Raw genomic sequence first — 22105 nt, forward strand, 5'->3', positions numbered from 1 at the left:
GAAGCCATAACAGCTTTTCTTCATCATTGCTTCTTTTCCTTAGGGCTCACAAAAACTTCCTTGAATACTGCATTCAAGAATTTCACACAAGTTCTTCTCTAATGCCTCAGTTTGGTGTGGAAGTAACTGTGGAATCTCAAAGGCAGTACCAGCAAAATGCTGCTTCTGGCAGGAACCATTAGACTTGCAATGCTTGGCATACCCAAAGGAAGGTCCAAGTCTACAGGGTAGTTCCGGGTACAGAAGGACAAAGGGCAAGGACTGCCCAGGGCCAGAAGAACTGGTCGGGGCCCTCCTTGTCACTGGGCTCATCAATCTGTGCTCTCTGGCTTGCAGATTAAGATTTTTCCCTTTCAATTCACTGTAAATCAGAGCATTCAGCTCTTCCGAGGATAGCGATGGTGGCCCCAGCTACCAGCACTTCTCGAGATTGCTGACTGCACCTCAGCAATGCCACCCACCAGTTCTCCCAAACTGTTGGCATATGTTGTGTCTCAGCCTAGGATCAACCACCTGGAAGCAATTAGATGCTAGATCACTACCTCCTCACTTACAATCCAGAACTAAACAGGAATTCTCCTATAACATTTTGGATAAGTGGACACTCAGGATTCTTTCCTGAGGACCTCGAAGGAAGATGCTTATCACCTCTAAGGCAGCATTTCCACCAGGAGGCATCTCTCATTGTAAACAAGTTTATCCATTTTCATCAAGCAAAAATTGGAGTGCTAATTAATCCCAATTCTCACCTCTAAGGCCATAAAGACTAAATCAAATCTTTGGTCCAAGACTGAGCCCTTCATATCACAAGTCCAATCCATTTTCTCTTCTCTAGACTGAATATCCAATGCCTCTAACCAGTTTTCATCTGGCACAGTCTCACGGGCTTCTCCCTTTCCCCAAGGCATGCTCCAATTTGTCAGCATCCTTCTAATAGCTGAACTGCAAAGCATTATAGGTCTTGCCAGTCTAATAGAATATCTAAAAGAATATCCCAAAATGCAGAGAAAGTGCCAGAACTGGCTAGAAGCAAGCAAATTCTTTTTTTCTTCCTCTGGAATCACAGGATGAAAGGTTTAAAGATGGAAGAGAACTCAGAAGTTATATCTAGTACAATACCCTCATTTTACAAATGTAGAAATAGACTTACCAAGGCAATCTTGTCCAAAGTCACAGTTAGAATTGGTCAGAAATAAGAATCAATTGGAGTCTCTCTTTTTTTTTTAATAGAATTGGAGTCTCTTGAACCTGAATCTCGTATTCCTTCTATCACACTAAGCTTGCTGCCTTCTCTAATATACCAATCCAACACAACACATTAGCTTTCAATGATGCTTTTTAAAAATTATAATTTTAATTTATTTTTCAATTGTATTTAAAGATAGTTTTCAACATTCATTTTTTGTAAAGTTTTCTCCCACCCATCCATCACCCCAACCCTAGGATATCAAGTAATCTGATATCGTGTTACATGTATATACATGTTAGTCATACTGTGAAAGAAGAATCAGAATAAGGGGGGAAACTACAAGAAGAAAAAAGCAAGAAACAAATTTAAAAAGGTGAAAATAAGTATGTTTTCATCTGCACTCAGATTCCATAGTTCTTTCTCTGGTGGGGGATAGCATTTTCCATCACAGATCTTTTAGAACTGTCTTTGTTATATTATTGCTCTGCTTCCATTGATTCTAAACCAAGGATTTGCATGTGTGGCAATACTAACTAGTGTCTCACTGTTTGGTCTTACCATGAAAGGCCATCGTCTGAAGAAGCCTATCAGCCACTTCTTGGGGGAACATGCCTGGTTCCTGCAGGCACAGAGTTCCATCTTGTCTTTCTGAACAGAACTTTTCCAAGTGAGTGGTCAGGAAATTCAAGCAAATATCCAATAAGGAGAAGGGAGATGCTTCCTCCTGTACATTCCATGGAAAACAAAAAAGAACATAAATAAAATACCACAAATGGCAGCTAAAGGATAATGGAATTCAGGTAAAATAATTAAGATTAAACACTAAGTTACAGTAGCCCCTTCATAACACAAGAGGGAGCAGTTTGAAATTTTAGTTCAAGAGACTCTTAGAAAAGTTGGAAAGAAAGGGGAGCCCTCAATCAGGACTAGAAGACAAAGTAAAAAGGAATCTTACAGATGACCTAACCTCATTTCAAAACTGTTTTCAGCAAATTCTGATGCTCAATTACAACATTTTCCTCCTCTAATATTCAGCATGAAATGATGGTAATATCAAATATTCCTTGAAATGAAAATAGGTTTACATTTTTTCTATTCTGTCCCAATTTCCCTGCCCCATCCTTGTCCTGTGGGTATCCCATGCTTCACAACCTTCTGTACCAAGCTCTAGGGGTTCAAGTCCTAAATGCTCCAAATTCAGAGAGTGAGATCTGGAGCTCATCTAGCCCCCTCACAGTCTCTGAGGCCTGCACTGGGGGGAGAATGTGTGTGTGGGGGGGGGGGGGGTCCAGTGCTCTGCCTCTGGCCAAAGCATCCCAGTTCAATAAGATGACCCAACTTCAGACACACATGGTCTTTTGACTCGCCTCCCCAGTTCAGTTTCACTTGAGATCCATACAGTTTCCATTTATGCAGCACCATCAGGTTAAACAAAATGTTTTCCTGTGAAAGGGGGTAAGGTCAGCATTGTTACCCCTAGAGACAGGCTGTGATGACTCCTCTGGACACTCATAGGCCAAGTCAGAAACCCACTGGCTCTGGTCAGTCCCACTCATGCAGAAAAGACTTCAGCCTAGGTCCCCAAGGACTGAGCTGCCAACACTCTTCACCTGATTAGCCATAGAATGCAAGGAATTTCTCAGCCACCAGAACTCAAGAAGGTTATCAATTAAGGTGTAGCAGAGTAGCAATCTGTAGTCACTGAGCTTTGAAGTATTAAAGTAAAATATTCTTTAGCTGAGGAAATTGAGACTCAGAAAAGGGAAGTCACATCTAGGAAGTGGCAGATTTAAAACTGGAAACCAGGACTCCTGACTTCTCAATCCAGTATTCTTTCTGCACTTGTCAGATGGTAAGCCTAGGGACCAGGAATATACATGAAGGTCATTGAAAATGACCGGCATACTGCCAGTCTTGATATCATTCATTCGATGGCAGACTCTAATTTAAATGACCCTCCCCTACATGTGAAAATAGAATTCTCTCCAGGAGTTTGAACCCTGGAGATCTTATCCCCTCACAAACTTCCACCAATTGTCAGTGTTCTCTTTTCCTCCTCAAAGGCACATTTAGAGACCTACCCAAATCCCTGTCCATCTCCTAAATAGAGAAATGCTTAGAGAACTGAAAGGTATTCAATAAACACGGCCTGTGACACAAACCTTCCTAAGTCATAAATTGTCTCCTGCCCACCTCTTTTCTCTATCCCCAACTGTGCAGGTTATTCGGGTTATATATTTGCAAAAATAAACTTTGGTGTTGCAACTGCTTTTGTGTTCCTCCACTGTGCTTAGGAGTCAGTGAACATTCAAAAAGTATTGCTTATAGTTGACTTTAAAAGTTTTTAAAATTTCCTAAAATGCAGATGGTCTGATTCCCAGGTAGGGTTTTTTTCACTCTTAAAAGCATGAACATATGGGGTGGTGGCACAGTGGATAAGAGCACCTGCCCTGGAGTCAGGAGGACCTGAGTTCAAATCCAGCCTCAGACACAATAATTACCTAGTTGTGTGGCCTTGGACAAGTTACTTAACCCCATTGCCTTACCAAAAAAAAAAAAAAAAAAAAAGCACGCACAATTTACTTATATATCCTGTGCCCATACATATTGGATTCCCTGAGTAAACCAACAAATCTATAAAAGAGGTGTCTTTTTCCCTGCCACCTGGTTAATAAATGTTTGTGGAACTAAATTTTCCCCTACATGGCTTTGTCTGATCAGTCTTGGTCCTAGAAATCAGATGCCAAAACACACTTGTTCTTCTGGGTAGAGATGGAGGATTCTGGGTACAGAATGCTTTACACACTGCCAAAGGATGTTTGGTTCTGCTGGCTTATTTTCCTTTCTTACAAATGACAGTTCTGTTGGGAAAGAGTTGGTATTAAAAAAAAAACTCCAAAAAACAGTATCAGTAAAACTTTTAAAAACTAAATAAGCTATACTGTCCCTTAAATTTTCAAAAGCCATCAATAAATTAAGGAGCTCCTATAGAATAGACTCTGGCCTTTTCTATTTCTGATATAAAATCTGATCTCCACAGGAGAGGTATTTCAAATGGTTCTGCTTGGCCCCAGGAAAATGAGGAGCAAGGTTGGTAAGAAGACCTTCTTCCTAACAATTAGAATTGTCCGAGGAGGGAGGGAGGGAGAGAGAGAGTATGGTGTGTATTCCTTCCTCTGAACTTCATTTACATATTCTAGCTATTGAAATTACACTACACCCTGCTTTGGCCCTGACTGTCCTCTATCCTTGTACTTTATGCACTCTGTAGTTCTTTCTCTCACCCAACTTCTTAACTTCTTTGCTTACTTAATTCAACACCTGTTGCTGGTACCACAGGAAGAGGGTCATTAACAGAGAGTCAGGAAATATTTCCCCTGGTTAAAGATCTCCTTTTATAAAGACAGGTAGAAGGGAGGATTTAAAATTTGTATAGTGAATACTCATAAACCAAAAGTGTTTATTGGCAGACAAAAACAAAGCACCAATTGAAGAATAAACCCGAGCAGGCTTTCTGTGTCTTGTCCCTCTCACTGTAGGATTACAACAAAGTTCAAAGATTAAATGATTTCTAGGAAGAACAAATATGAACAAGTTTTCTTCAATCACAACCCTTCAATCAGCCCAAGATATGGATGTGGTTTTCTCCTCCCAGACTGAAAGTCATTAAATACATTTTCTGAAGGTGTGCTCCTTGAAATGCCTTTTGTTTTACACATTAATTCAGGAGAACTGGAAACTGATCCTGAGTATTGCAGAGGTCTGAACAGAGGCTAGTCTTCCCTGCTGTCCTGGATAATCATTTATCTATTTATATATACACTAGGTAGTAATTATACTTAAGTACCATATTTCAAAAATATTAACTATAAAAAGATGCCTCCCTTTTCTTCAGTTCATAAGTCTTCCTATTCTTCCCTGGTTTGCATTCATCATTTTTTTTTTTTTTTGTGGTAACATCCTATCATTCCTTTCAGGTAATTTAGCTATTCCCCAATGGACAGGCATCTACACTATGTTCAATCCTGGGTGACTACCAAAAAGGGTTGCCAAGAATAGTTTGCCATTTATGGGGCTTTCTTTTTTATCACTAAAGATGTCCAAGGTAGAAGATAGCAGAGCCTGGGGGATCCAGACTGAGCTGAAAAGAACAGAATGATGAGAAGCGGTGGCAGTAGTCAAGACCTGCCAATTCCACCTCTCTCCACAAACTCATTTCCTTCAGTCTAGTCTCTTCCAAGAACTTCGTAATGGGCGTCCTTGCCTCAATTCTCCTCTTAATCCAGTGCTGCCAAAATGATTTTCTTTCAGTGTAGTTCTGACATGTCACTCCCATGGTCAAGAAGCTTCAGTGGTTCCTTATACCACCCTTAGGGCAAAATAGCAAGGCCTATATTTGGCATGTCTTTATAAACTGGCTCCACCTTTATCTTCTGACTTTAGCTGGAGTTTAGAATCACCAAGACTAGAGTTCAAATCTGACCTTTGATACTTCTAGCCATGTGGTTCTGGGCAGGTCACTTAACAATGACTGCCTCAGTTTCTTCAACTGTATTATGGGGCTAACCCTCCTCAGGGTTGTGAGAAGCAAGAGGGATAATTATTTGTAAAGCATCTAGCACAATGCTTCTCACACAGTGTGTGTGTGTGGGGGGGGGCGGTAATACAGATGCCCTTCCCACTCCTCTGCTTCTGCTGCTGCCTGTCCTAGTCCAGCTCCCACTGTCTGAAGCTGGGCGTCTGCAGAAACTTTCATTCCTGCCTGAGCCTCCTCGCTCTCCTCTCAGCTCTCACCTCCCTGCCAAAACTTCTAGGTACTTATTTGTCTGGATCCTGCCTTGACTTCCCTGCAGTCAGGCCAGATCTCCCGGATAGCAGGATTACCTGAAGAAACAATGATTCAAAAAAGAGGAAAACCAGAGAAATTGAAGTCCCAGAAGTGAAAGGAAGAGGTGGTAAGAATGAGAGAGATAATGTTGCTCCCCAAACCCCTACCCTATGTCTGTCTCCTCTTTTACTCCACTTGTCACTGCGTGAAGGGGGGGCCCCTCCTCCTTGACAAGGCCTAAATCTGTCCCTGTCCCCTTGATCCGAATCCCTCTAGTCTCCTCCAGCCAACTACTCCCAGAAACATCCCCTGTCTCTCCCTCTTTCCTGATTCCTTCCTTGCTGCCTACACATCTGTCCAAGTCTCCTCATCCAAAAACAAACTCTCATTTGTTCCTACATACCTTCAACAAGGAGTCCTGTACTCCCATTCCCTACCTGGTGGCTCCTCCTTAGTTGCCTTTGCTAGATCTTCCACCTTGCCCTGCCCATTAAGGATAGACATCCCTGCCAGGAGGCTTTCCTCCAAGTCCTCTTCTCTTGATCTCTATGCAGATAACTACCACCCATACATGCATACATGTCCCCATCCAGGCTTAGTCTCTCATGAGCTCCAGTCACAATCACAAATTGCCTATTGACCACAGATGTTTTGGAAGCACTTCAAACTCAACACCATTCTCCTTCCTCTCAAATCCATCCTTCTCTTGTGATCTTCCCTATTTGTCATCCAAGTTTGCAACCAGTTGCCAAATCATGGATGATTCTCTCTCTCTACAACTTTTCTCCTATCCATCCTGTTCTCTACTCACCCGGGAGCCACCAAAGTTCAAGAATTATCCTGGCTAAGTCCTCCTCCCATCTTCACCTCTCAGCCACTCAGCTTCCTTCAAAGCTCAGACATCTGCTACTCAAGGTTCTGACTGATCTCTCAACCCGTCATGCCTTCTCCTTAGTGACATTATTTTGTATCCTTATGCATGTACATAGAATCATAAGACTAAAGAATCAGAACCAGAAGGGAATCTCTGGTCCAACCCCTCTTTTTACAACTCAGGACAGAATGAAGCTCTCAGCTGTCAAAGAATCTTTTCTATTTGTCTTTCTACCTTTGGGGCCTGCCACAGTTTGAGACCAGGAAAGAAGTCTCTTATATATCAGTTAAAGATTTTTTGAAACTGAATAATAAAAATGATTAAAGCTACCTGGAAATCAAAGAAATGAAAATTACAATATACCATCTTATAGCCATTATAGTAACAAAAATAGTTTAAAAATAAAATTAAATGTGTCATAAACTAGTGTCAACTTTTTGAAGAATAATGTGGCAGCAAGAGGAAGGGAATAAGCATCTACTAATTGTCCAGGACAGTGATAGGCACTTTTTGTCTTTTTTTTTTTTTTAGGTATTTTGGCAAGGCAGTGGGGTTAAGTGACTTGCCTAAGGCCACATGGCTAGGTAATTATTAAGTGTCTGAGGCCGGATTTGAACCCAGGTACTCCTGACTCCAGGGCCAGTGCCCTATCCACTGTGCTACCTAGCCGCCCCATAGGCACTTTTAAAATATGATATCATTTGATATACACTGAATTATAAAGTTGCTCATGTCCTTCAACCAAATGATTCTAAAATTAGGGCTATGTTCTACCTAAGGGTGTTAGTCTAAGGGAAAAAAGCTCTCACTGTAGAAAAATCACAGTGTTCTTAACAGCTATAGAAACAACTTCAGTGCATCTCAGGAAAGTAAGCTGAAAGTCAACCTTTAAGGAAACAAAATGAATGACAATGTAGTAGTGTAGACAACTTTTTGAGAGGCTTTGTGACCTTACCAGATAGAATCTGACATGGAGACAGTTGGTAACAATCTAGCCCAAAACAAAAGCTGGCTTTGTTACCCAGGGACAAGTCCCTTAAATTCTAAGAGCCTCAAATTCCTGGAGCTATAAAAATATTAGGTTTACTCTTACTCTTTACTTAGGATTACTCTTCTCCTGACCTCAGGTGGGATGTGAGGATGGACTGAGATGCTTAATATAAATACTTAATAAGTGAGAGCTATTCCTTCTTTTTCTAATTTAACCTTAGATCTAGGTCAACAGCTTGGGAAAATGGTGACTTAATTGGAGGAAGGATAGTGAATAAGAGCAGGATGGAGGAACCTAAGTATGTCTACAGACAGAAAAGGAACCAAGATATAGTAAAAACTTAAGAGAAAGGATGGGGATTCTGCTGTAAAACAATAAATACACAGAAGACTCTAAGACTCCTGAAAAAAAAAATGGGGAATAACTACTGATGAAAAGGAAGGACCTGAGGGAATGTCACAAGTGAACAATCTAGTCTTGGCAAGAAATTAGATACCCACTCCCCATTTGCCCTTTATCTTCTGAAATTGCAGCAGCATTATCATCATCACCACCACCACCACCACAGAATTGACAGTCAATGTCTACTAGGTGCTAAGCACTTTAGAAAAGGCTTTTCCATATGTGCTCTTATTGACTTTCACGTAAAATGTAAAAGGGTTTGAGAGAGAAGATCAAACAATAGAATAAAAGAGGAGATGACAGAAAACCAGAGAGAGATTCTGAGTCTGGAGACTGACTGGGTGTACAAGAAAGAGAAGCTTTGAAACAACCTCTGGGGAAACAAGGGGAGTCAACCAGAGACTAATAAAGGGTATGGACAAATGAATACAATTCAAGTCAGCCACTAGCACAATGGGTACCACGTGGCTGATAGAATCCTGGGTCATTTCTACAAACAATCCCTACTTTAAATAAACAGCTTCTTATTGTTGCTGACTTTTTTGCCTGCCAAATTCCTTTCTGAAGTAGGACATAATCCCTTCAATTAATCAGTCTTTCTTTTTAAAAAAAGAAAAGAAAAAAAGGAAACTCAAGAGGAAAGTAAGGGGGGGGGGGGAGAACAGTCAGAGGCCTGACCTAGCAGTGAGCAGCCCCCACCCACCCACCCAGCTTCGAGCAGCTTCAGGAGAGGAGGCCTTCAAGCCCTGTGAATCTGGTCCTTTAATGGGTCCCATAGAAAAGAAGGCAAGGTCATTGTTTCTAAGGGTATTTTCCCACCTTTCAGCTATGGGCTAGGTCAGAGATGTCAAAACACACAAGAAGCACTGCTCCAGAGAATAGTTCAAAAGAGAATAAAATGTAATTGAGAAGATTTAACAGAAATACAATCAAACACAGAAAATGTAAAAAGGAAGATTCCTAAGTCAACAACCTAAGGTAGAGACTCTTATGTTTGGTTTAATGATTCCTTTTCTATTTTCATTGGGCCTTCCTACTAGAGAGTGAATCAGGAAAATCACAACCTGAGATTCAGCTCCTTCATTTGCAAAATGGGCAAAATATCACTTTTACTGTTACACCAAATGCAATTTGTAAACCTGAGAATATTAGAGAAATGTAAATTATAATTTCTGCTTAACCTTTAGCTCCCCTAAAAGAATAGAAGTGTAAGGTGTTATACTAGGGATACAGAAAAAAAAAATCAATCTTATAAGTATAAAATGAGGCATGATCAGATGACAATTTGTCTGGAGATGATCTAAGGATCTTAACTACAGGTTCAACTTTTTTTCTCTTTTGGTTGGGCAAGTCACTTAACCCCACTGCCTTACAAAACAAACAAACAAAAAAAGCAAAAAACAAAAAAGAATAATCTTCATGTATCTGAAGAGTTCTCATTATGTTCCCGTATGGCCAAGAAGGCAGAACCAGGAGTGAAGGGGGTGTAAAGATTCAAATTTAGCCTGGGAGGGGTAGCTAGGTGGTGCAGTGGATAGAGCACTGGCCCTGGAGTCAGGAGGACCTGAGTTCAAATCTGACCCCAGACACTTAATAATTACCCAGCTGTGTGGCCTTGGGCAAGCCACTTAACCCCATTTGCCTTGCAAAAAAACCCAAAACCTAAATAAAAAAAAAAAAATTTAGCCTGGGAATCAAGAGAGCTATCACAATGACTATCCTCAGGTACATAATACACCGAGCAGCCATTGAGGTTCCTTCCAAAATTAAATTTCTGTTTTTCTGTGATGCTCTGAAAGTGGCTATCATGTCACTGATCTTTGCCTAGCACAGGTCCTTGTAAAGAGGAGATGTTCAACAGATTTTGAAATGATGCTGCAAATCCCTCCAAATTAAAGATAAAGGTCACAGAATGCTATCTCTCAGGCCACCGTTGGTTCTTCCCAGAATTAATCTTAACTCGTTCCCCAAAATCAACTTGTGTTTAATTTTCTGACACTTATTCCTGGTCCCTCCCCTGGGTTTACTATGACCTGAGTTAGTCAAGGGAAAAAGGCTGAGCAGAGGAACCAAGAGAATCAGGGATGAGATACAGACAATTTTTACTTCAAGTAAGAGATGAAGCAAATGACATTATAACCGAAGCATTTTGTAAAATATTAAATAGACATGAGTTATTATTGTAAAAGGAAACCTGGGGGGTGAAGATGACACTGGTGATGCTGTTGAGTCATGATGACTTTTCCCTACTAAGAGTCTCCTTAAGAGTTTTCACTGGGAATGAATTCCATAAAGTACCCTCATATTTCAGGTGAACCTGGCACTAACTCTGAGGTAGGTGGTATTATTATCTCTTATTTTACAGATGGGGAAACAGTAACTTGCTCAAGGTCAGATGGGGTAGGAGAGCTGAGGTTTTACCCAGTACAGCCTCAGCCCTCCCTCACACCCCCCCACTTTGCATTATCTTCTGGAACTCTTCCCTTCTTTAAAAACAAACCTATTTTCCATAGAATTTAAAGTCTGGTCTTCTCAATTCCTGCAAATCACGAGAAGCTAAGAGTTGAAAAACAATCTTCTTTGAAACTTCATGTATTTCATCCCCTTCATTTTACAGATAAAGGAAATGAAGAACAAAACTATTTTTTCAGTGTCATACAGCTTCACTTAAACCCAGAGTCCTGAGTCCAGGTCATTCTTTTTACTGTACTCTCTCCCTATCATGATTCATCTTATTTTCAGACCTATTAGATTAGGAGCTCCTTGAGAGCAGGGGCTGGCTTTGTATTTCTTAGATACCCCAGGGCCTGGCACCATAGGAGGCACTTTTAAAAAATGCTTGTTGATTCTGTAAGACTTTTTTCCTAAGAGTACTATGCCTGGGAGGTCATTTCAATGCTTCAGGCCAAAAATAGTGCTATTTCTGGCTAGGAGGGGAAGACACCTTGCCACAGAGTTCAGGGGACATGATGTGATTCCAGTTTGCTATGTGGTAAAGCCCAGCTCCCTGCCAGTAGCTGGTGGGCAATCAGGGGAAAAGGATATTTCCAGGGGAACCTCAGAGACAGTTTTTTCCATCGGAATAATCAAATTCTACTGTAGGAAGGCCCCCTTGTATTGAAATGCTCCAGAGGGCAAGATGCCCCCCCACCTCTTCAGGCAGGTAGCTAGCCTCCCTTTGTAGGGTGAGAACACCAGTACTGGAAGGAAGAACTTGCTTAGTGGTGTTTAGCTGGGTGTTTCCGAGCCTCAGATTCTTCAGATCATGATATCCATACTAACTCACAAGCTTATTGTAAAGAAAAGTGATTGAAAATCTTCATATGCTACTGAGCTTTTACAATATTAAGATTAGACTACCACAGCATTTAAGTGAAGCAACTGGGTGTCAGAATACTTGGATTCAAATCTCATCTAACACATTTTGCCCATGTAATTCTGGGTAAATCTTTTAACATCCTTGATGAGCCAGGTCCCTCTTCTTAAGTTGCCCAAATGGTGCTTTGCTATAATTTGATAGGACTTCCTCCTCCAGAGCTACCCCCATCCCCAAGTCTCACAGTACAGGGTTAAACTGTATACCGCAAGTGTTACTGAGATGGAGGCTGATGACTACAGTGTTCAAGGAGAGACCACTGGGGAAAATGCCAGTTCAGCCAAGGACAAAGCCCTCCTTAGGGACCAGAATCTTCCACACATAGGAAAGGAGGACTTTTGTTTCCCCTGGTCTAGAGTGAGAGCCTTGTTAAGAGATCTAAGGTCCTCTGCAATTCTAAAGTCATTGATCCTAAAGGCCGTTCCACCTTTTAAAATGTGCCAAGGATTGAGTTTATTCTCTCTTTGGAAGCTGCTTTCTGACCTGTGTGTATTTATAGAGCCCAAACTCTCAAAGGCAGGCAGTCTCTCAGATGTTTCAATCTAGCAGGGTCAGAAAATCTGGGCAACTCATTTTAATTAACCAGAAAAGGGCTGGTTTGTAGATAATCCAATATTGTTATTATCTACAAAAAAAATAAGTTGCTTATGAACAATATTAGGACACATCAGGTCCAAAGATTAACCAACAAATCCACCTTCTGCTGCCCAAGTTTCTCTCTTCTGACAAAGGGGAGAGGGTAGATTTTTTTTTTTTAAGGTTTTTGCAAGGAAAATGGAGTTAAGTGGCTTACTCAAGGCTACACAGCTAGGTAATTATTAAGTGTCTGAAGGCAAATTTGAACTCAGGTCCTCATGACTCCAGGGCCGGTGCTTTATCCACCCCACCACCTAGCCACCCCAAGAAGGTAGTTTTAATATTTGTCAAGTGCTTTCTCTACACATAACCTCTGAACTCATTATTCTATTTTTTTTTTTTTTGCAAGGCAATGGGGTTAAGTGGCTTACCCAAGGCCACACAAGCTAGGTAATTATTAAGTGTCTGAGGCCGGATTTGAACTCAGATACTCCTGACTCCAGGGCCGGTGCTCTGTTCACTGCGCCACCTAGCTGCCCCTATGAACTCATTATTCTTTATTTCAAAAATCAAGTAGAAAGAAACCCCCAAAATACTTTCTTTCGTAATCTGATTCCTATGAGGCAGTTTGGTGAAGTGAAGAGAAGAGTGTGGTCTCCTCCTCCCTTCCCGAGAGACCCTGAGCAAGTCATTCTGAGGTCTCCTGGTCACTCCTCTGTAAGATGAAGTTGTGCCCTTGAGTTCCCTCCTAACAGTCCTCAGGAGCTGCCCTCTAAGTGCAGACCCAGGAAGCCAGGCTAACTAGTATCAGCATTACAAAGAGCAGGCCTTCTAGACAGTGCAGGAACATTGGCCAACTGCAGTGACTCAGAAGAGCCCCAGGAACCTCTGCTCTCCTTTCTGGAAATCCACATATGGACTGAAAAAGTTTACCGGCTCAAATAAGTCACATCTGAAACAAGAATAAGGACAAGAGATCAATTTTTAAGTTCCTTAGTTAAAAAATCTTCCTGAATCTGCAAGAGGGATAAATATTTCTTTAAAGATGTAAAGGTGGATCCCACTTGTACCTCAATTAATCACTAAAGGCCAAAGTCCTCAATTTGGACCAATCAAAATAACTGCTAGCATTTATTTAGCCATTTAAGGCTTGAAAAAGCATCTACTCAGGGGTGGCTAGGTGGCTCAGTGAATAAAGCACCGGCCCTGGAGTCAGGAGTACCTGGGTTCAAATCCAGTCTTAGACACTTAATTATTACCTATCTGTGTGGCCTTGGGCAAGCCACTTAACCCCATTGCCTTGCAACAACAACAACAAAAAAAAAACCAAAAAAAAAAAAACCAAACAAACCTAAAAAGCATCTGCTCCTTTGGATCCTCCCAACAGCCCTTTGATGGAAGAATTATTATAGCCAGTTCGCAGATAGGAAACTGCGGCTGAGGGAGGTTAAGTAACTTATCAGGGTCTCAGAGATAGAATTTGAACTCTGTTCTTTCTGTTTCTAGGTCCAGCTTCCTATCCTCTAAGCCACCTGGCTAACTCTCCCAAACTAATCAAACAATAGTATACTATTGATGATGATGATGATGATGTTTGTTCTTTGTCTACATGAAGATCTTGACATCAGGAGGTGATGCCAGGACAAGCACATGAATTCAATTTGGGGGGAAGACTATGCTAAGTTCTCGGCCTCACTTTCTCCTCCAGAGCCATCTGGGTCCAGTGATCAGATATGAATCAGGACAGACTGGAGGAAGCCCTGGATGCGTGGCAGTCAGGATTAAGTGACTTGCCCGAGGTAATAGTGTTTGAAGCCACATTTGAACTCCGGTCTTCCTAACTTCAGGCCTAGTACTCTGCCCACTGAGCCATCTAGCTCCCTAGGTAGTGTTGTAGGTGGCTTGCTAGGCCTGAAGTCAGGAAGACTCCAAATCCTGGGGGTCAGGCACTTACTAGCTGTGTGACCTGGGCAAGTCACTTAATCCTGTTGGCCTTAGTTTCCTCATCTGTAAAATGAACTGTAGAAGAAAATAGCAAACTACTTTAGTACCTTTACCAAGAAAATCCCAAAGGGGAGGCTAAGTGGTGTAGTGGATAAAGCACTGGCCTTGGAGTCAGGAGTACCTGGGTTCTATTCTAGTCTCAAACACTTAATAATTACCTAGCTGTGTGGCTTTGGGCAAACCACTTAACCCCATTTGCCTTGCAAAAACCTAAAAAAAAAAAAATCCCAAAAGAGGTCATGGAAGAATCAGACCCAAGTGAAGAAGGTATTAAGGAATTTTATCCAATTTGGCAGGGGAGGGTTGTTAGTCAGCTGATTCACAAGAGTTAAGAGTCTTTACACCAATTCTTACAACCTCTTCAGTGTCATGGGCATCCTGATGAAACCTAGGGAGATCACATCTCAGAATCATGTTTTTAAATGCATAATATAAAATTACTAAGAAAACCAGTAATACTGAATACAGTTATAAAGATATTTTTTAAAACAAGTTCATGGTCTCAGTTTAAGAATTTGTTTTATCTAAAAAAAACCCCTAAAAACAAAAAAAGAATTTCTGTTTTAGAGGAAACTACCAAACATTATTAATGACTAGCTAGCAAATGGTGTCTTAAGTCTTATTGTCAAAGAATCATTGGTCAGGTTTGCTGGATCCTTGAGATCACTAAACTTATGCCCCACCAGTCTCTGAAGAGACTCTGACTTCGAAGTCAACTCCAGAATCACAACATTGAGGCTGCAGACTATTAGGCCTGAAAAGATCTTAGAAATGATTGAGGTCTTTTTTTGTCATAGACTCCTTTACAGATGAAAAATCCAGGGAGGGGAAATGATTTGCCTGAAGTCATTCAATTAGTGGGTCACATGGGGAAGCTATGCTTTCTCGATCTATGATCTTTGCTAGATACAGTTATGCCATGAGCACCTATTTGCTATATAATAAAATTAGTTAAAATACTTGAGACACTTCACTGCATATTAAAGCATGCTTCTAGGTCTCTCCTAGAGGTGACCCCAACTTTCATAGCCTTTAGGAAATTTTAAGATTAGTCAAGGGGCTTTTTTTGTTTTGATTTGTTTTAAATTGGGTCAAGTCAAAAGTAATGATGAAGCATCTTCTGATTGCTGCTCACACTAACATTCACATTATAGATGAAAGAGAAAAGAACACTTCTAATTTTGCTGGTGCCTTTATTAGGAATTTAAATTTACTATGTCAGTCATGAAAATAATTCACTCTTTTGCTGTTTGTTTGTAAGAATGCCACCTCCCCTATAATGCCAGATAAAAGTTTGCCAGTTGAGCATGTGCTCCCCAATGACCAACACACAAAATGCCAAGCAGCAAGCTCCAATCTAACACCGAAAGGTTAAAAAAGAAGCTGGACAGGGCAGTCTGGGCAGAGTATTCCCAAACCCTGGAGGAAACAACAGAGGTTCATATAGAATGTTTCCGCTTTCGGCCTGCCTTTTGCTTATTGTGCTTCTCTTGTTTAAATCCATAACCCAGCCTAGCTTGAGAATTAGGATAGGGGAGGAGAGGGAAGAGGAGGAGGAGGAATAGGAGGAAGGAAAGGATAGGAGGTAGAAGGGAGAAGATCCAGAGGATCCAGACCTCAGGGGAACCCTTAGCTTCCCTGAGGCCAACCAAGTCCTTACTTGAAAGCTGACTACAGACTCTGCCACAAGGGGCAAATCCCATCACCTCTACCTCCCAGTGTCAATTGCATCATTTCTAAAAAGGAAAGACTACTTGTCCTCTCCTCAGAGGGATGCCCAGAGGGCCAAAGAGATTATGTAAAACACTAGAGAACTGTAAATTGATATTATCAACTTCCACTTAGGTGTAAATTGATATTATCAACTTCCACTTAGGCAAAGTTAACTCCAGAATTCAGTTTTTTCAAAAGGGACAAATATTTGCCTTAAGTCCTCTTCATCCAGAGCTCAGCTTCCTCTAGCTTCAAATCCACCTCTCCATGGACCCCAAAGGGTTGGTTCAACTAGAATAATCTCCAAGGTCTCTTCCAGCTCTAAAATTTTAAAAAGTCTATGATTCTATAATTAGTCATTTCATTACGTGCTCTAGCATCTGTGTTCCTATCTTAGCAGAGTCTAAGATCCTTGAGGACCAGAGCTGGATCATCCTTACTAGAGTAAGGACCCAACACAAACAAACTATTAACAAATGCTTTTTAAAATTTGCTGTTGAATTATTGGGAAATTAAGCAAGCTGGTCCCCATGAGGGGGATGGAGGTGAGAAGTTCTGTATGTCAATGAAGGCTACAGTTAGTTATAGGTGTCAGAGGATCAAGTCCAAGTTATTTGAGAATCAATACATGGGGAATAAAGGGATTGGAAGTAGAAGGGAGGAGAAAATACCAAGACTTTGTTTGGAAACTTGCTAATCAGTTGGCTTGGATAATCAGGTGATCAACTGAAAAGACCTGAGAAGGAATGGCAGCCACACAAATCAAGTTCATCCATCACTTGTGGGGAGGAAGCACTATTAGCTGGCATCTTTTGTTAAGCCAAGAGTTGCCCTGGTCTAGACTTTGGAGTCTCGAATATTTCAATTTCAGCAACAACAAACATGTATTGAGAAACTGTGGGGTAATGGGGGTATCTTGCTACTGCCAAATTCCAGTTATTTTAAAAGCTAATACAATAAAAGTTTTGAAAAGTGTGGCACAAATGTTCAAGAATATTATTTCTTAATCTGGAAGCACATATAAGTAATATTAATACTACCTGATTGTCCTTGTCCTATCAGAAGACTAGGCAATGGATAGATTTGTCCAAGATTTTAGAGTAGGAAGGGACCTTGGTGCTTATCCTGCCTAAACTTATTTTAGAAATGAGAAAACTGAGGCCCTCTAAAGCAAGTTAAAGACATACAGTCCATCATTGGCAAAAAAGTGACTCTCAGGCTTTCTGTTCCAGTCCTTTCAAGTATCTTCTATGTACAGGGTTCTGAGATAGTATGAGATGTAAAATCTACAAATAAAGTACTGAAACTACTCGTTTTAAGCTAAAAGTGTGTCCCCCACTAGACCTTAACTAAATCAACAGATGAAGGACCCAGTATTTTATCTATGTAGAAACTTCGTCCACCAGTTTAGCCTGCTTGCAACCCAGTTTTGAACACTCAGGCTTGGCACTATTACCTGAGGTTCAAAGAGCCAAATATCACCAATGAGATTTGAATCAAGGTCTTTCTGGCTCAAGTCCACATTCAATCTGCTCCATCAAGTTCTTTGACTAAGTGCTTCATCTTCACAAAGAAATTAATAACAGTTGACATTTCTAGACAGCACTTTAAGGTTTACAAAGTAAAATGCAACATTATTATTCAATTCTAAGAAAAACTCAATGTATCAGTTGCATTTCATCTTCCCGTCTACTCCATGCTAAGTAGCAGTTCATGAGGGAAGGGTTTTTGGCCCTTGCTTTTCCACAATCTAGACACCACAGTCAGTCCCCTGAAAGCCCAGAAGCTGATCGTGTCTGCTAAATCTCCTGGTCAGCATCAAAGATTGATAGCAGACTTTTTAAGTAACAGTGGCTGTTCAGCAAGAACTTCATAAGACCCCTTCAAATACTGCCCCAAGACAACTACCATTAAAAGCAGTTTATCAGCTATACAGGGCAGCTAGGTGGCACTTTGGCTACAGTGCTGGGTTTGAAGTTAGGAAGACCTTAGTACAAATCTGATCTCAGACACTTACTACCTGTATGACCCTGGGCAAGTCACTTCCCCTTGTTTGACTCAGTATCCTCAGCTGGAGAAATGACAATCCATTCCAGTATCTCTGCCAAGAAAACCCCCAAATGGGGTCACAAAGAGCTAGACAACTGAACAGCAACAAAAATCAGCTGGGGAACTGAAAGACTAGAGTGAAATTCTTTTCAATTCCCTGAAGACTAGATTTTAAAACTTAAGAAGCAAATAGGTTAGAGTTTGGGTAAGAGTCTCAGAGGCTCTCTACAACAATTTAGGTAGCAATTAATCAAAAGCTGCTCCTGCTGGGACTGGCAGTGATAGCTCTGCCACCTTCAGGTCATGAATCTGCTATCTGGCAATCCTACAACTTCCAAATTCTGGTCTGAAGTAAAATGGCTAATAGGAAAATTAGGTTTCATGGACACTCAAATAATCCATTTTAATGAATGGGACCAGTGAAGTTCAACATAAGAAAATTTGCTCTTTAGGTTGAAAGAGAACCTAAGAGTTATGTGACATGCCCTTGGATTTTTACAGCTGAGGGGCAGCCCACAGAAACCAAGTGACTTGAGCAGGGTCACACATAGGGCCAGAAGCAAAAGTTCTGTTTCCCACCTGGAGGATTCAGTGTTTCTTTCCATTCGATTTCAATGTCTCCATGGGGAGGTACTTACTTTGCCTAGATCTGGGGCTGCTCAACAAGAACCTTACAAGGTGTTAGGCAAGATCCAACACTCAGAAGAATCTGCCACTGTTCCCTTCTTTGAAGTTCCGCCCTAAGTATTTCATACCCTCTGTTCTTGCTAACATAAACAGCAGGCACCAGTGCTTTCTTCTATTTCAAGGGCTACAAGAGAAGCATCAAAGAAGGCCTTTAGGAAAAAATTCAGGAAACACTTAACAATATAATTCTCCTAAGATAGTTGTTATTTCTTTGACAAGAAGCTGACATGCCATCTCCAATTTCCATTCTATTTAAGGATGCCTTAAGAAGTCTTTCTAATGTATGTATTTTATACCAGCCTCATATCCTGAGACCTTCTACAGACATGCCAACTCCTTGAGACCAACGTATGTTTCCTTTTCTGTTTCATAGACCAGGCACATGGGAGGGAATAAATATTTGCTGATCAACTGATTGATGACAATGGCCATTCAAGTGGAGAGGGCTCATAAAGGAAACAGATCCCATAAAGCAGAGTCCAAAAGCAGCTGACACCCTCTAGACTCCTAAAGACAGAGGGGCCTTCAGGAGCCTCAAATCCAACCCTCCCACCCCATTTTACAGTCACACAGTTAGTCCATGGTAAGGTCAAGGTAATCTTGCCCTTTCTCTATTATCAGATTCCGGACAAGACTGGCATTCAACATGAATCTCCCAAAGAAAATGATTAACACATTAGTTTTGCCTAAGACTTCTAAATCCAATGGGGATTTTGGCTTGTTCAAGATTATGATTTAGGGGTTTCGAACAGTTATGGATGGGGTGGCTAGGTGGTGCAGTGGATAGAACACCAGCCCTGGAGTCAGGAGTACCTGGGTTCAAATCCCGTCTCAGACACTTAATAATGACCCAGCTGTGTGGCTTTGGGCAAGTCACTTAACCCCATTGCCTTGCAAAAAAACAAGAACAACAAAACAGTTATGGGTGATAGTCAAACTCTTGCAAAGACCCAAGGAACTTAAGTGTCAATGCATTCTGAAACCGCCCAGGCACACTGCAAATGTTAAGCTTAATGGAGAAGGTAATAATTAATCCATCAGCAGCTTTCTAGGCTAAGCAGACTTGGAGAACTCCACAAATGAACCTCCCAAATTTCCTCAAGCTTCCCACACTGGACTGTAGCTCCATACTCTTTGTTCTCTCTTATTGGACTTAATTATACAAAAGTCATCACCATGAGACTTGTTCCCCTTCTCTCCCCCAATCAGACCTCCCCATTTTGGGGCTGGCTTCTCCCTCCTAAGAGCTCCCACACACATCAATCCACAATCCTCCAGCCCAATGCTCTGGACACAGAGATGATGGAGCCATTCCCGAACTAAACAAGCAAAACTCTGCCCTCATAGTCAACATCTGGCTCTAATGTTCTAAGGCAAAGTGGAACTTGACCTCCTCCTGGAAACAGACTTTCTGAAGGTCCCAAAGTGGACCATTATCTAGCTCCACCCCAATCGATGCTTCAAAGGAAACCATTTTCTAGTCTTAAGAACTTCTCCAAGGTGCTGGAGGTTGGTCTATAGACAAACTCATGTCAGTGGGGCTTAAATGGTGGCACTTGAATCCAGGTCTTTCTGGCTCAAGTCCAGCTCCAGGCTCAGCCAGGCGCCCCCTCACAGGCTGTACCATTTCCAAGCTTGGTGACCATGCCAGTGAGCAACCTATCAAGTAAAAGAGAAAGGTGTTTTCCTCTGCCAAAGTCTGGCCTGGAGGGTCTACACTAGCTCCAGCCAGTGTAACCTGGGCCCTGCTCCCTGGAGGGTCTACACCAGCTCCAGCCAGTGTAACCTGGACCACCTGCTCCCTGGAGGGTCTACACCAGCTCCAGCCAGTGTAACCTGGGCCACCTGTTCCCTGGAGGGTCTATACCAGCTCCAGCCAGTGTAACCTGGGCCACCTGTTCCTTGGAGGGTCTACACTGGGTCCAGCCAGTGTGACCTGGGCCCTGCTCCCCGGAGGGTCTACACTGGGTCCAGCTAGTGTGATCTGGGCCCTGCTCCCCGGAGGGTCTACAACGGGTCCCGCCAGTGTGACCTGGACCCTGCTCCCCTGAGGGTGTGACCTGGGCCCTGCTCGCCGGAGGGTCTACACCGGGTCCAGCCAGTGTGACCTGGGCCCTGCTCCCACGAGGGTCTACACCAGCTCCAGCCAGTGTAACCTGGGCCCTGTACCCCGGAGGGTCTACACCGGGTCCAGCCAGTGTGACCTGGGCCCTGTACCCCAGAGGGTCTACACCGGGTCCAGCCAGTGTGACCTGGGCCCTGCACCCCGGAGGGTCTACACCGGGTCCAGCCAGTGTGACCTGGGCCCTGCTCCCCGGAGGGTCTACACCGGGTCCAGCCAGTGTGACCTGGGCCCTGCTCCCACGAGGGTCTACACCAGCTCCAGCCAGTGTGACCTGGGCCCTGCTCCCCGGAGGGTCTACACCGGGTCCAGCCAGTGTGACCTGGGCCCTGCTCCCCGGAGGGTCTACACCGGGTCCAGCCAGTGTGACCTGGGCCGCCCGCTCCCCGGAGGGTCTACACCGGGTCCAGCCAGTGTAACCTGGGCCCTGCTCCCCGGAGGGTCTACACCTGGTCCAGCCAGTGCGACCTGGGCCCTGCTCCCCGGAGGGTCTACACTGGGTCCAGCCAGTGTGACCTGGGCCCTGTACCCCGGAGGGTCTACACAGGGTCCAGCCAGTGCGACCTGGGCCCTGCTCCCACGAGGGTCTACACCAGCTCCAGCCAGTGTGACCTGGGCCCTGCTCCCCGGAGGGTCTACACTGGCCAGTGTGACTTGGGCCCTGCTCCCCGGAAGGTCTACACCGGGTCCAGCCAGTGCGACCTGGGCCCTGCTCCCCGGAGAGTCTACACTGGGTCCAGCCAGTGTGACCTGGGCCCTGCTCCCATGAGGGTCTACACCAGCTCCAGCCAGTGTGACCTGGGCCCTGTACCCCGGAGGGTCTACACTGGGTCCAGCCAGTGTGACCTGGGCCCTGTACCCCGGAGGGTCTACACTGGGTCCAGCCAGTGTGACCTGGGCCCTGCTCCCCGGAGGGTCTACACCGGGTCCAGCCAGTGTGACCTGGGCCCTGCTCCCACGAGGGTCTACACCGGGTCCAGCCAGTGCGACCTGGGCCGCCCGCTCCCCGGACGTGCTGGGCCCGGGGCGGGGAGAGGGCTGGGAGGGCGAGGCCAGAAGGGAAGGAGGAGATGGAGCGGCAGGGGAGGGGGCGCCCCCGGGCCTGGTGCAGCCCCTCCCGGCCCTCCCTCCTCGGGACCCCCGTTTCCCGCACCCCCACGAGCCTCCCCTCTCCGGCCGCTTCTCCTGAGGAGGGGGCCGCGGCCCCGCCAAGGTCACGGCGGCGGCGCAGGGGGCAGAGTCGGGACTGGAACCCGGGCCCGGCCCGGCGGAGGCGGCCCCCAGGCCCGGGCCC

The 22105-nt window shown here is 43.5% G+C and overlaps 1 protein-coding gene across 1 annotated transcript in view; it reads right to left on the reverse strand.

Moving 5' to 3' along the window:
* The window catches only part of LOC141512459 (protein zyg-11 homolog B), a 60339-nt gene that overhangs the window by 38015 nt on the left and 219 nt on the right, over positions 1–22105 (reverse strand). Inside the window, exon 2 of the mRNA XM_074221421.1 lies at positions 1748–1913. Within this exon, the coding sequence (XP_074077522.1) occupies positions 1748–1913 (166 nt within the window). The remainder of the gene's footprint in view (positions 1–1747; positions 1914–22105) is intronic.

This window comes from Macrotis lagotis, chromosome 2 (assembly GCF_037893015.1).
Source record: "Macrotis lagotis isolate mMagLag1 chromosome 2, bilby.v1.9.chrom.fasta, whole genome shotgun sequence".
NCBI classification, from domain to species: domain Eukaryota; kingdom Metazoa; phylum Chordata; class Mammalia; order Peramelemorphia; family Peramelidae; genus Macrotis; species Macrotis lagotis.